Genomic DNA, 15,708 nt, shown 5'->3' on the forward strand with positions numbered 1-15,708 from the left:
GGTATATATTATGCTTGAACCTGATCCTCAAGTAATAACAACAATTCCTTTTATAGACACTCGTTTTATCCAGGTTATTATTAATATTTATTTTTAATATTATTATTAATATTAATATTACAGGTTTTTAGTTACAGGCCCAAAACTGGGCCCAAACTATTACAACCCAACAAGCAAGCCCAAGACCTGAAACCCTAGGGTTTCCAACTACAGATTCTACCTGCCACCTCATCTCAATCGTTGGATCTGCCTAGATCTAACGGTCCTGATCCTTGGATGTTTAGGGTTTCACCCTAAACTCATCTGCCATCACGCGCATTGATTCAGCTCCTCTCCACACTGGCGCCAGCAAATCCCCCAATATTTGGGCACTTAATGCTTGATCACTGTAACCATCTCTGCCTCATCGACATCTGATCAACTGCTCCCTAGCAGCACCATCCACGCTCCAATCAGCAGCATACACGAAAAGGCAGAAGAAAACAAAAAAATCAAACTTTTATTTTTTTCCTCTATTGTAAACTGAAAAAGGAAAACAAGACAACCACAAAAAATCATTTGGGGGGATTTCGTATTCGGGTTATAAAACCCACAAAATCAAGTGTAACAATAGGATTTTTTTTTATTTGAAAAACAATTTTAACAGGGAGGCTTCTTCCCCATTCGAAACAAGCAATACAAGAGAAGCTTTGGAAAAGATTTTCTTTTTCCTTTTCCCTTTAAGCAAAAAAAAAATAAAATAAAACACGCATTTCCTGCGAAAAGAGATCTGAATCAAGTAAAGAAGTAAAGAGTGAAGGTATTTTGGAAGCCCTCGTTCTCATGTTTATTTGTTTTCTTATGCATGTATGGGTCTTTCTTTTGTTTTAAGGGAAGTTGAATACTAAAAAAGAGAGGAAGTTTGAGGGTCATAGGGGATTCGTCTCGGTAGCCCGACCAATGATGGTGGTGGTTGGAGAATGGTTACGGCTGACTCACGACGTTTGTGGGGGTTGGAAGCTCTCATTCGAAGCAAAAAAAAAGAGGCTACGAGAGAAACTAGGGGTTTGGATTCATTTTAGGGGATGATTTGTCTCCTCTGGTTGGTTTAAGGTTAATCAAAGCATGGGGGGCCACTAATTTATGGTGGTCGGTGAGGATGTGAGGTCTTTGTGGCCTTTTCGACCGGCTTCAAAGAGAGGCAAAAATGAAATAAAAAAGGGGAAATATAGTTAACCTTTGGTTTACCTTAGAAGAGGAGGCCTCATCGGTAGGTAGAGTTGGTTGTGAGGTAGTTCCCAGCTGGAGGCCATTTTAAGGGTGACCTAAGGGCGTTCTCTTCGAGTCTCGGTTTGGTCTTTCTTTTAGGAAATGAGGGTTGGGGTTTCGATTAGGTTTAGGATTAAGGGTGTTGGCCATCCTATGTGGTCATGGGAAGCAGAACACCACGAGCGGCGGCGCCATAAGGGCTATTAAGTTTCTCGGCCATGAGAAAAGGGAAAGATATAGAGAGTAAAGAAGAGAGTGGGATACAGGGGAGGTGACCGATTTGCGTAATTTATGTTTAGTTTTAGGATTAGAATAATATTAGGTTTAAATACAAAGGATTTTTGATTAATTACTCTTTAGCCACTGAAACTTTAGGGTAAAAGTATTATTTAGTACCTCAATCTTTAGCACATTTTTACATAATAGTCACATGCATGGACTATTTTCGGATTTTGACTTTTTTATTTATCTCGATTTCTTATTTTCCATATTTTTGTTTCAATTTTAATTTTTTGGGTTATTTACGTGTAAGCCCCTGAATGTTTAGTGCATATTTACATTTTAATCACTTGTTGAGACTGTTTCATTGTTAGTTTAATTTTGATGTCCTTATTTTGAGATTTTATAGATTTCTATTGTTAGTTTATTTTTGGTTTATTAATTTGGAATAATTATGCCTTGATCCTCTAATTTTAGTGTGTATTTACACTTAGGTCACTGTTTAAATTCTTGAATTGCATGCTATATTTTAATGAGTATTTAATTTATCCCCTTTCTACTTGTTGTTTTATTTTTTAATGCTTATTTTAATTTGAGTACCCTATTTTAATAAATTCCATTTTAATACTGAATGTTGATGATGGTTTTATTATGATTCCAGTGCCTAGTTTGTATGATACTTTTGTTTATAGCCATGATTTTTGTTGGTTTTACAGTTTAACCTTTAGAGTTACTAACTTTTTACTCCGATTATCCATTCACATATTCGTCTAATTTCCGATTATTTGCATTTAAATTTCCTATATTTTTGGTATTTTGTTTAAGTCATCGTTGGTTTCTCTTTATTGTAAAGGCACGTCGTATTGAGATAACATGTTGTACGTGGAATTTATGAAAACATACCTTAACTAATAAGGATTTCATTTAGGAGAATTGTTCGTACAAAATAATATATGAATATATTTTTACGTTCCATTGATTATTTTTATAAATATTTATTAAATATATGTATTCTCCCTAGAAAAAATAAATAAATATTGTTTTGTATGGGAAATCCATAAAAACGAGCATTCACTGACAAGGAGTGTGTTTTTTAGGATTGTCCATACAAAATGATGTCCCATTTCGAAAAAAATTAGGATCAAAATAAAGGTATATTCGAATTTGTTAATTTCAATATTTATATGACGTATAATCACTTAGGTGCCGATTTTGGGTGATGTGTGGGTGCTTATCCTTCCCCACGCATAATCGGCTCTCGAACCCTTTTTAAAATGAGTTTTAGGTTAAACGCATATCACTTTTTATCTTTTAAAATTATTTTTCTTAAAATTATTTTAAAGGATATTTTTAGTTATTCGACCTACCTAATCTAAAGGTCGATAGTGACTCCAAATTTATTTATATTTTTTTAAACCCAATATTTTCTAAAATTAAGTTGGATCGCTCTGCATCATAGCCACAAAAAAAACTTAAGGACAGTTTTGAAAACTTGATGACTTTGCTGGGGACTTTAGAGAGTCAGGTCGTAATCCATTATACATCATCTTTCTAGTTGAAAATGGTAAATATGAATGATATTTAAATTTTGATCCTTATGTTTTTTGCATCACATTGCATCATGTCATATACCTTTTTTACTATTATTTATTAGTTTTACTAATGTGTGACATCATTTCAGATTTCTAACATTTTTAAAGTTTATTTGTTTTTGGATCGAGGCAAAGGATTGTGATTTCCCCCTCACACGTTATAACCATTTGAATAGTTAGAGCCTTCTAACTGTGCTCTGTCTTGTTAGGTAGGGGTGAACGATACGCTTTCGTGAGAAAAATTATTTTTCTCCGCATAGGCTTTAGCAAGTAACCTCTGGGGTACATATGCCTTGTGTTTACAAGAGAAACATTGAGTTTTCTTGCATGGACATAGGGAAATGAATCCTCTCGAATTGAACTTGATCCGTTTAAGCCTATAATGGGTGATGATCGAGAGTTTGGCAGGCCCAAGGGGGCACCAGCAAATGAAAATTCATGGACCCTTTTAGTAGTACCAAAACTCTGTCAGTTTTGTACCTGTGGTTCTTCAAAAGTCACAAAGGGGAACCCACTCTAACCTTTCCTCAAACTTATTTATTTATTTATTTATTTATTTGCAAAAAGCATGAGAACTAAAAGAGTATACGGTTAGGTTTTATATTTTTGTACGAAGTATGTGAACTAGAAAATGAGGTTAGGATTTATACATTGAACAAAGCATGGGGGTAGAAAACATATCTGGGTAGAACTGCTATAAAAGCATGTCAGGGTAGATACCATGTCGGGTAGGTTCTTTTCTTTTCGTAAATATTTTTTCTGCTTTTTTGGTTAAATGAAACTAATAATTTCTTTTGTTTATCTTATTTTTCTCTGTCTTTTATTTGCATTTGCATTTTTACATCATAACCAAACAAGGTGTTAATTCACAAGTGTTTGACCAAATTAGAAGGTTTTCATAACGAGATAAGAGTTCCATAACTAGGTAGTCAAATCCAAAAGGGCGACGAATGTCCATGTTTTGTGAGTACTAAATATGGACGAAATATGTGCAAGTATACACAATCGAACAATTAATACAGTGATGAGTGAGTATCGTATCCACAGGGATTGAAGGGACCTTAATAAAGTTTATGCACTATTCTAAAGTAACTAAGTATAGCTAATGGTATTCACAAATGAGAATGTTGTGGCAAAATGAAATGGATGTTGGTGGGAATGGAATGATGGTGTAATGTAATGTGGCAGCAAATGGAGATTTGTGGCAAAATGAATAGAAATGTCTTGGCAAAAGTAAATTGAGTGTAGTGAAATCAATTGAAAATATAAAGGTAAAATATAAACACTGGATTTAAATAAACTGCTTTAGAATTCTTACACAACAAGCTACTATGAAAATTAATGATAGGAGTCACTTAGGAAACTTAAGTCTACTTCTCAGGATGGTCTTACTTCTATGCATTATTTTCCTGACAGAGTTTACTAATGGTGCCCTATGCTATCTCTAGCTAAGGAACTTGACAGGTTCAAGATGCCATGGAAAACCTATTGGCGTTAGCAAGTGCAGGGATCCTATAGGTTTAGATAACAGGATATGTCACAACAATACCTTTTAGCGGTAGCACTAACATCTAACCTCTCGATCAACCACTACTCCTTTTAGTTAATTAAAATCCTAGCCTTATGTCTAAGGTTGGATTAGGCCTAGTTACTACCTAGAACCCCTTTCCTATATGGATCCTCTATAGTTTCTCTCGAACACTAAGGACATGCTACTTAGTCATTCTCTCGAACACTAAGCAATCTCTGAAGGAATGGCTACTCTCATAGCTTCTACAACCTTAAGGCATTAAACATCATAAAGAAAACAAACAACAACATACAAAAACAATCATCCATTAAAGTAAAACTTAAATATCCATAAGGAACTCCCACCAAATAAGACTAGTTCATGGTGGGGTTCAAATGTTCCAAGCAACAAGGCAAGAAATTAATTTGTTCCATACAACCCAAATAAGATAAAAGAGAGAAAACAAAAGAGGGAATGAGGAAAAGCCTTCGATGTGCACTACCGAAGCTCCCCTCGACCACCACGATCTACCCCAACTCACTAGCTCCTCTTGGATGCCTAGCTCGCCACTCTCTCTAGTTTGTTAATGGAGGAATGCCACGGCAAAGACGATTGACAAAAGAAGGAGAGACATTTTTCACTCTGAAAATAAGCTCAAGTTAGTGAGTCTAATGTTTATTTCTTTTGGTAGCTTCATCTCTTATTTATAGGGGAGAATAAACCTAGGAATTTGTGTTAAAATTCCTAGGATACCCTGATCAAGTTCCTTTCACATAAGAGGGTGAGCAGTTGTGGCAGTTGTCCCCTCCTGGGCAGTTGGGCATGGTCCTCTCTTGGGTAGCTTGTAGCTGGGCATGGTCCCGACAGAATCAGATGACCCAAGTGGAAGATGTCCCCTCCTAGGTGATTGGCGGTTGAGGCCACATAAAGACAATGACAGCTGACTCTTAAAAATATCATTTTCATCTTTTTCTTTTCCAAAATGTCATCTGATTTGGCATTTGCATTATTCTCAACAGTCTCAGCATGTCACTACAATTCTCTTTTCTTATCTTGCTCCCAAATTTTGTACATCATCAAACAAAACACCTTCTCTATAACACATCACCTTTTACAAAATAAAATGACACAACAAAAATATATTTCCACCACATGCAACTATATGCTCCTAAATACATCTATATGATCCTATATGAGCTCTTAGACAGTCAATAACTTAAGTGAAAAGGCCCAAAATATGCCTTCTTACGGAGTTATCAATGACTTACAAACAAAGTTGATCGATGGAAGAAGAGCTCAAAGTCGATCAACGACTCCTATTAAATGAACGAAGATCGAGATTGTACTAAATAGTCAGATGCTAGTTGAATCAAGAATGAGAATATCCTTCACAAGATATCAAGGTCGCTTTCCTCGTATAAAGTCTCGCGAAAATGGAGGTCTAGAGATCCAATAATTGCAATAGGTGAATTAAAATGAAACTTGTATGTCTAGTGTAAATGAAGAAAATGAAGCTCATATGTCTAGTGTAAGGAAATCTTATGGTTTGATAAAGATTGTTCTATGGTGGTCGCTTTTGGAATTAACACCTTGTGCATTTGCATTTACATTAGCTCATTAATTAATTAATTAATTAATTATTGTTTTTATAATAATTCCTGTCACTTTGTTGTCTTATTTGTACTAACTTGTTTTTATATTGCTTTTCTTTCTGCTTGCATCGCATGATCATAACATTTTTCATAGGTGTTGATTTGTGAGTGGTTATCAAAGTAAAAGGTTTTCATGATGGACAAAGGGTTTCATGATCAAGTAGACTATAGCACAGCTAGGGAATGGCATTTTGAGGAAGCTCCAGGAATAGTGGAGAGCTATGAACCCAAAGATCGTATATCCAACGAAGAGCAAAAGGAGATAAGAGACATGAAAGATCAAATGTCCAAGATGATGGATAGAATAGTTGTTTTGGCCAAAGGAAAAGAGACTTCTGCAAAAGCAATGAAAAAACTCAATGAAAACAATCTTGTGATGTCAAATACAAAAGGGACTATTTTAGAACAAGTTGTTTCTAGTCGATCTGAGAAATCACGTACAATCATCATTCGTATCAACAAGTTGTCTGGAGACACCAAGGAAATGGTGACAACGGTAAAAGTTCAGAGAGATGAAAAGAAGCCATATAATCAGTACTCTTTGGTATTTGAGAGTATACTTCTAATGTTAGAGGGAATAAACCTGGGGACTCTAATTCAATCCAAATCGAAAGGTGACTCTCATTTTGATTATATCATTATATCATATAATGAGTTGTATGATAAGCTTTTAGAAGCCTGAGAGATAGCCTCACATTATGTGAAACCTTGGAAACCTCCATATCCAAATTGGTATGACGTCAATGTTCATTATGGGTATCATGCAGGAGCTCAAGGACATTCCATTGAGAATTGCACCACCTTCAAGCATCGAGTCCAACACCTTTTGGATCATGGAATATTGGAGTTCGAGATTAAAGGTCGACCTAGTTTGGTAGTTGATAGTCCTGTTAAGATGCCAAAAGTGTTCAAAGGTAAGGGTATCAGTAGGGTCATCAGGAGAAAGAATGTTTGCTAAGGTACGAAGCTCAAGTGTATCATTTGAATATTGAAAATGATAAACTGAATAGAGAGATGGAAGCTATCCATGAGGGTTTTCAAAGGATCATCAAGCCCTTAAAAATACAGGTATAGGAAATTCCCTAGAGGAGTAGGCAAAACGGCCATTAAACTGAAAAACGATGTTGAACAATAGAGGAAGAATTGCAAGGTGCATGAAGGACGAGCCAAGAAGTTTTCTTATGATTTGCAGATTGTAGAAAAAAAAGCAATACAACCGTTAATGATTTGGGAAGATGTCAAGCCGAAAATCATATGTTGAATATGTCAATAGCCAATATAGAAGTTTCATATCAACGCCACAAGCATGAGAAAGATGTTGAGCTAGAAGCTAGTAGAGCCAAGAACAAGACATTGACGAAGATCTTAGATGGTTTGGAGATCTTGTACGAGAACTTCGTAACCAAAAAGACTTTCTTACAAGGAAAATGAAAAAATCGTCTACAGCTCCGAGAATTAACACAGAAGATGAAGGAAAAAGATGACGTCATGCAAGAAGTTGTTTCCCAAGCAAGCAATCTCACAAATTAGTTGATTTAGATGGCTTTGCAAGAGAATTGAAGCAGATTGACAACTCAACACCCGAGCATGAATGGAAGTTAACTTGGATTTTGAGAGAGATAGAGAAGTTAGGAGTGAAAGTTATCCCTTATATGTAAAGTTTGTTTGATGTACTAAAAACTTTTTGTACAATGAAAGTTGTTTTAAGATGGACAATTTGGAATGACACCTTTTGCATATGTGCATTTGCATCGCATTTGTTTATTTAAGAATTTTTACATGCATTAGTTATGAAAATGTGGAAATAACTTATGAAGGGCTATAAACAGTAATACCAAGATCATTCATTCATGCTACTTCCTCATCATCATGAATGAACAAATGGAAACAATGGAGCAATTTCATAAGGAATACAAAATCAGTTGTAAGAGCAGTTAACCGGGTTACAACAAGATATGGGGAATCAAACATCGAATTCTCTACAAGACGAACTGAATCGAATGATCCAGGTGCTAGCAACCAAGGCTGCTGATAGAGGGGAAATAGCTGCTAAAGAATATCAGTGTTATCAGACTAATGCGTCGAGAAGGATAACTTACCCTGGGGCATCCCACTCAAACCTAAAGAATACCCTTATTAATCATGAGCAATTTGAAGATAAATTCAAGCGGTTAAAGGAAGCAATTAGAACTATGAAAGGTGTTAATGCCTCCCACAAAGAACTAAAAGTGATAGAACTCAGCCTGGTCCCTGATTTGGTCATCCCACATTAATTTATGGTGCCAAATTTTGAGAAATATGATGGAACTAGTTGTCCCTAATTCATTTGAAAATATTTGTATAAATATTCAAGGGTATTTAAATGATGATAATCTAATGATTCATTACTTCCATGATAGTCTTACTAACCAGTTGTAATTATACAATTATATGAATATAGAGCAGATCAAGATGTGGGTCGATCTAGCTTATGCCTTTATGGACAATATCGTTATGTTAAAGGCTTAGCCCTAAAATGACAAGATCTTCAAAGAATGAGGATGAAAGCTACTGAAAGCTTTAAAGTATGCCCTAAAATGGAGAGCGGTGGCAGCATAAGTTCAACCTCCCATGTTAGACGAAGAAATATTATGTATGTTTCATAATTCTCATCCAGCTCCCTTTTTCGAGTTAATGCTGGCAAATTCAACAAAATGACTTTAAGGATCTTGTGGCATATGAGGAGTTAATTGAAAATGCAATCAACAAAGGAAACTCGAAAGTCGCTTCCAAAAGCCTAACTGATTAAGAAGTGAAAGTTGATGAGGTGAATGAATGTCATGTCCAGAACCCCCACAACCACAAAAGAAAATGAATAGCTAGATGTTCGAACTGAGAAAAGAAAATCTCTCAATCAAGAAGTACTCTGAAGGTGTTACAAACTTCTATCTCATATCTATACCCCTATTTTATTAAAGGTCAATACCTTACACCGAGGCCAACGAAAGTGCCACCAAACCTTTCTGTCCACAGCTATGATCAAGATAGTGCTTATGATTTCCACTTGGGGGCATCTGGGCATTCTACAGGGAATTGTAGGCCGATGTTAAAAGAGATAGAAATGTTTGTTGAAAAGGGAACGTTGACACAAGAATTGGTGGAGCAATGGATAATGAACTCGAGTGGGGCATCAAAGCATGATATGTAGTCCGATCGAGTCAAGTGACACTGTATTAGATGAATAATATGGGGCATCCTAATTATGAAGAGATCATTTCATCCATCATGAAGATTCATTTCACTTGCATTGTCTTCTTTGAGCTTGTTTTTATTCTATTTTTATTTACCTAAATATTTTGTGAAAATGTTTGGTGATTGAACTTATGCTACTTTTTAAGTATATAAGCAATAAAAAAAGTTTTAATCCTGAAGTTCTTTGATTATCAAATGAATCAAAGATTTTTTTATTTTTCAAGAATTATAGATATTTGACAAGTGAAAAAATTAGACCTTTCATAACCCGTCCAAAGCCAAAGGCATAATTACTCGATTTTTCCCTTAAAATAATTCATGGTCTCTACCAAAACCAAATTTTGATGCTTCATCTATCTGAGTCACCAAAGTCATGCCATTACCTCTCTTTGAGGCACTCAAATCATACCCTTACCTTTATTTGAGGCAATCAAGTCACATCATCGTCTTCTCATACACAAAACCCTTATTTTTATGATAATAAAACCTGAAAGCCTTAAGGGCAACACTTTCATTTGTCCGTAAATCTTCCTGCAATAAGAGATGAGATGGGGAATCATATATCAACTTTCTAAAGATAAGCTCAAATAATTGGAGCATACCATGCTAGAAGCAAGAAGAAGAATAAATAAAGAAAATGATAGAAATAATTACATTGTTTTCATGTAAATAAAAGTTAATCATGAATATCCATCCTCCTGAAAATACCTCCTTTTGCATGGACTTTTGTGTATGAAATGATGAACGACTTTCTTTCAATATCCATTCACAAAATGAGAACATATATATCCCTTGTTATCCCCATTTCAGCCTAAGTTTTTTTTCTTCTGATTCAACCCTAATTAATGATCACCCTCCACACTGGGGGCAAAAGTGAAGAAAATCAACTCGCAGAAGTGAAGACCATCAAGTCATGTCAAGTGAGAGATAATAATGAACCACAAGGTATATCAAATACAGAGTACAAAGATCGGATCAGGTTAAGAACAACAAAAGAGAAAATAAAAAAAGAGAGATAAAAAAGGGGAAAAGATGAAAAAAAAAAAAAAAAAGAAAATAACAAAAAGAAAAAAAAAAGAAAAAAAAAAGAAAAAAAAAAAGAAAAAAAAAAGAGAACAAATCAAGTACTTCAAGATGAGTGACTCATTGAGCCTCAAGCCACAAAGTTGATCAAGTACAAATGGTTTAAAGATCAAGATTCAACAAGAAAAGTGATAAATGTCGAAGATATAGGAAAATGATGATGAACTCTAGGGTGAAAACCCAAAAATTGGCAGTATGGAGGTAAGCATATTCAAATATGATAAAACAAGATTGAAGGCATCAGAATTAATTGTTCCTTGGTTTGATCACCTTTAAGTTGTTTGGGCCAATTATCCTTTTCTTTCGTAGCCGTGAACCGTAGCCTACATTACATGCCTAAAAAGTCTTATCTAATCATACATGGAGTTCTAAGCAGAAGAGACTATCTCATGATTAATTTTTATTGCAAAAGGTTTTTAAAATCTTTAATGCATGATAGGAAAAATGACAAAGGGGTTCAAGATGTAAAATTTTGAAAGACGTCTCGAAGCCAAATGAGGATTCAAGTTTAAAACCTGAAAGGCGACTCGAATATTAAATTGAGCAACTACGACATAAGTGGCGGTCTTACGAATCTCTTGATGAAGCACCCTACATCCCAAATGTGCTCCCGAGAGTTTGGAGCCGATGAGTATCTTTAAAAGATGAACATAAAAACCACTCCTCAAGTAAGTGGTCACCAAAAAACCAGATGTGCTATAATAAAAAGGCTAACCTGAGAGACCATCAGTAAGCCTTTTGAGCATGATGATTAAATCCTTCGGGTTATCTGTCAGTCTTTCGAGCAAGATGTTAAGTCCTTCGGGCCATCTATAAAACCTTCGGGCAGGATGTTTTCACATGATTTTCGAAAAATGAGAAAGACAATTTTCAAAGTTTCTCATTTAATATTTCAGAAAATTAAATCTTTGAAAAGTAAGAAAACAGTTTCCAAAATCTCTTATCCAGTAGACTATTTTCAAATTGGTAAGTCATTCGGGTCATCAATAAGTCTTTCAAGCATAATGATTAAATCCTTCAGGTTATCTGTCAGACTCACTTGAGACATCATCGAGATGGAACCGGAAAAAACGTGTAGTCTTTTTATCTTTGCCCTATTATTGTTAACACGAGCATGGGCAAAAAGGGGTAGTTGTAGACACCGTTTTATTCGGTTATTATTATTATTATTATTATTATTATTATTATTATTATTATATTATTATTATTATTATTATTATTATTATATTGTTATTATTATTATTACAGGTTTTTAGTTACATGCCCAAAACTGGGCCCAATCTATTACAACTCAACAAGCAAGCCCAAGACCCAAAACCCTAGAGTTTCCAACTATAGCTTCCAGTCGCCACCTCATCTCAACCATTGGATCTGCCTAGATCAGATCTAATGGTCATGATCTACCTAGATCAATCCAATGGTCATGATCCTTGGATGTTTAGGGTTTCACCCTAAACCCATCTACCAACGCGCGTTGATTCAGCTCCTCTCCACGATGGCACTAGCAAATCCCCCAATATCTAGGGCACTTAATGTTTAATCACTGTAACCATCTCTGTCTTGCTAGCATCTGACTAGCTGCTCCCCAACAGCGCCATCCACTCTCCAATTGGCAATATACATGAAAAGGCAGAAGAAAACAAAAAAAATATCATACTTTTATTTTTTCCTCTGTTGTAAACTGAAAAAGGAAAAAAATGCAGCCACCAGAAAAAATTTCATTTTTGGTGGGATTTTGTATTCAGATTATAAAACCCACATAAGCAAATGTAATAGGAGGATCTTTTTTTGGATTCGAAAAACGATTATAACAGGGAAGCTTCTTCCTCATTCGAAACAAGCAATACAAGAGAACCTTTGGAAAATATTTTCTTTTTCCTTTTCCCTTTTAGCAAAAAATCAAATAAAAATAAAACATACATTTCCAGCGAAAATAGATATGAATCAAGCAAAAAATAAAGAGTAGAGGTATTTTGGGGGGGCACGTTCTCACGTTTTTTTTGGTTTTTTATGCATACATGGGTCCTTCTTTTGTTTAAAGGGAAGTTGACTGCTAAAAAATAGAGGAAGTTCGATGGTCATAGGGGGTTCATTTTGGTAGCCCGACCACCGATGATGGTGGTTGGAGAGTGGTTACAACCGACTCACGGTGTTTGTGGGGGTTGAAGCTCTCGTTCGAAGGGAAAAAAAGGCTAGGAAAGAGACCTAGTGATTTGGCATCATTTTAGGGGACGATTTATCTCCCCCGATTAGTTAGGCGTTAACCGAAACATAAGGGGGGCCACCAATTTACGGTGGCCAGTGTGGGCGTGTGGTCTTTGTGTCCTTTTTGACCAGTTTCAAAGAGAAGCAAAAGCGAAATAAAAATAAAAGGGGAAAGAGAGTTAACCTTTGGTTTACCTATGAAGACACCTTAGAAGAGTAGGCTTCATAGGTGGGTAGAATTGATCGTGCAAGGCAGTTCCTGGTCGGAGTCCATTTCAGTCGGTTTTGGAGAGGTGACCTAAGGGGGTTTTCTTCGATTCTCAGTTTGTTCTTTCTTTTAGGAAAGGAGGGTTGGGGTTTCGATTAGGTTTAGGATTAGGGGTGTTGGCCACCCTAGGTGGTCATGGGGAGCAAGAACTCCAACGAGCGATTAGGGTAATTTAGGTTTAGTTTTAGGCTTAGAATATATTAGGTTTAAATACAAAGGGTTTTGGATTAATTACTCTTTAGCCACCGAAACTTTAGGGTAAAACTATTATTTAGTCCCCCAATCTTTAGTGCATTTTTAATAATAGTCACCTGTAGGGACCGTTTTCATATTTAGCCTTTTTTATTTGTCCCGATTTTCTTATTTTCCATATTTGTGTTTCAATTTTAATTTTTTGGGTTATTTATGTGTAAGTCCCTGAATGCTTAGCACATATTTACATTTTAATCACTTACTGAGACTTTTTCGTTGTTAGTTTAATTTTGATGTCCTGATTTTGAGATTTTGTAGATTTTTATTGTTAGTTTATTTTAGGTTTATTAATTTGGAATAATTATGCCTCGATCCTCCTAATTTCAACATGTATTTACACTTAGGTCACTGTTTAAATTCTCGAATTGCATTCTATATTTTAATGAGTATTTAATTTAGCCCCTTTCTACTTGTTGTTTTAATTTTTAATGCTTATTTTAATTTGAGTACCCTATTTTAATAATTTTCATTTTAATCTTGAATGTTGATGATGGTTTTATTACAATTTCAATGCCTAGTTTGTATGATACTTTTGTTTATAGCCATGATTTTGTTGCTTTTACAATTTAACCCTTAGAGTTACTATCTTTTTACTCCGGTTATTCATTGACATATTCATCTAATTTCCTATTATTTGCATTTAACTTCCTATATGTTTGGTATTTTGTTTAAGTCTCGTTGTTTCTCTTTATTGTAAAGGAACATCGTATTGAGATAACATGTTGTACAAGGAATTTATGAAAACGTACCTTAACTAATAAGGAGTTCGTTTACGAGAATTTTTCGTACAAAATAATATATGAATATATTTTGACGTACCATTGATTTTTTTTATAGATATTTATTAAATATATGTATTCTCCCTAGAAAAATTAAATAAATATTGTTTTGTATGGAAAATCCATAAAAATGCACCTTAACTGACAATGAGTGTGTTTTTTATGATTGTCCGTACGAAATGATGCGCCTTTTCAAAAAAAAAAATAGGATCACAATATAAAAGTATATTCGAATTTGCTAATTTCAATATTTAGATGACGTATAATCGCTCAGGTACCGATTTTGGGCGTTGTGGGAGTGTTCATCATTCCCCACGCGTAATCGACTTCCGAACCATTTTCAAAATGAGTTTCTAGTTAAACACAATCATTTTTTATCTTTTAAAATTATGTTTCTTAAAATTATTTTAAAGGATATTTTTAGATATTCAACATACTTAATCCAAAGGTCGATGGAGACTACAAATTTATTTATTTATTTATTAAAAACAATATTTTCTAAAATTAAGTTGGATCGTTATGCGCCATAGGCACACAAAAAATTAAGGACCGTTCCGACACCTTTATTACGGAGGCCACTTAAATATTAAATCAATGAATTTCTTCCATTTTCACAGTTTAAAAAATGGGTAAATCCGTTAAACCTGAACCTACCGTCGAGCTAACCAAAACCGCATCTGAAAAAATATTCTGAACTTTCCTTCGATGCCACAAAATTATTTGAAAAAAACAAGGTAAATTACACGTTTACTTACTAAATTTTACTCTCTCTTATTTCACTCACCGTACTTTTAATTTTTCAATTTTCTCATTTAACTTTAAACATTAAATTTTTTTATCACTCTGCGTTAATTATCTAAGGGTGTTATAACATAGATAAAATAAATTATTTTTTAACCACCAAATTCCAGATCAGAAAAAAATAATTAAATTAAATTATTTTTTAAGCTTTTCTCTTTCCCTTTTTCTTTCCTACTCAAAACCCGTTTCCTTCCATTTCTCTCTCATTCACCACCAACCTTATGGGGGTTTCGTTCAGGAGGATAGATAGGCCATATATATTTGACATCTGTCGGGGATGGAGATGAACGCGCCACCCTCTCATCTCGGTTTCCACATACCTGTTGAATGGGAACCCCATTTCCAATGTTAGATGTGTTGGCCTGAACGTCCTGATAATTGACAAGATAATGAAGAGCACGTTCAACATGTGTTTGCAAAGGTCGCAACTGCAATCTCAAAGTTCGAGCAGGTCACCGTCTGTACAAGTGCTTCTCAGTGGGCGAATGCACGAAGTCTGTTGCCACCATATATCAGGGTTCTTGAGATGAGCATGGATTACTGTTGGTTTCGTGATAATAGTCCTACTTTTGTTGTAAAGAAAAGAGAAGTAAATTCTGATAATCCTGAGGACATGGTTGCCGGAATCGATTGGAATTTCAATGGATGGGGAGGGGTTGATGATGGTTGTTATACAGATTGGAATCTTGACTTTCTTGTGGCAAAGAAGATATTGGGAAATGAGAGGCTTCATAGATTTCCATATCCAATGGTTATTGAAGGTGGAAGTATACACGTAGATGGAGAAGGTGATAAACCGATCATTTATTTGCGGAGCCGCTGCTGCCCTCATGTTCTCCGATCTCCTTCGACAAATGACTTGTTTTAA

The 15,708-nt window shown here is 35.0% G+C and overlaps 1 protein-coding gene across 1 annotated transcript; it reads left to right on the forward strand.

The window, feature by feature from the left end:
• Positions 1-15,117: 15,117 nt before the first annotated feature.
• LOC120191610 (agmatine deiminase-like) lies at positions 15,118-15,708 on the forward strand. Its single transcript, XM_039194530.1, has 2 exons — positions 15,118-15,148; positions 15,227-15,708. Exons 1-2 carry the CDS (start codon positions 15,118-15,120, stop codon positions 15,706-15,708), a joined length of 513 nt encoding a protein of 170 aa, XP_039050461.1.

The sequence above is a fragment of the Hibiscus syriacus genome, unplaced genomic scaffold (genome assembly GCF_006381635.1).
Source record: "Hibiscus syriacus cultivar Baekdansim isolate YM2019G1 unplaced genomic scaffold, ASM638163v2 tig00116970_pilon, whole genome shotgun sequence".
Taxonomy (NCBI): Eukaryota; Viridiplantae; Streptophyta; class Magnoliopsida; order Malvales; family Malvaceae; genus Hibiscus; species Hibiscus syriacus.

What these genes read in the sequence shown, in the direction of transcription:
- LOC120191610 (XM_039194530.1), top strand. Translation starts at nt 15,118, where the DNA reads ATGGAGATGAACGCGCCACCCTCTCATCTCG. An exon ending in CGCGCCACCCTCTCATCTCG is followed by an intron (nt 15,149 to 15,226) that starts GTTTCCACATAC and finishes ATAATTGACAAG; the next exon opens with ATAATGAAGAGCACGTTCAA.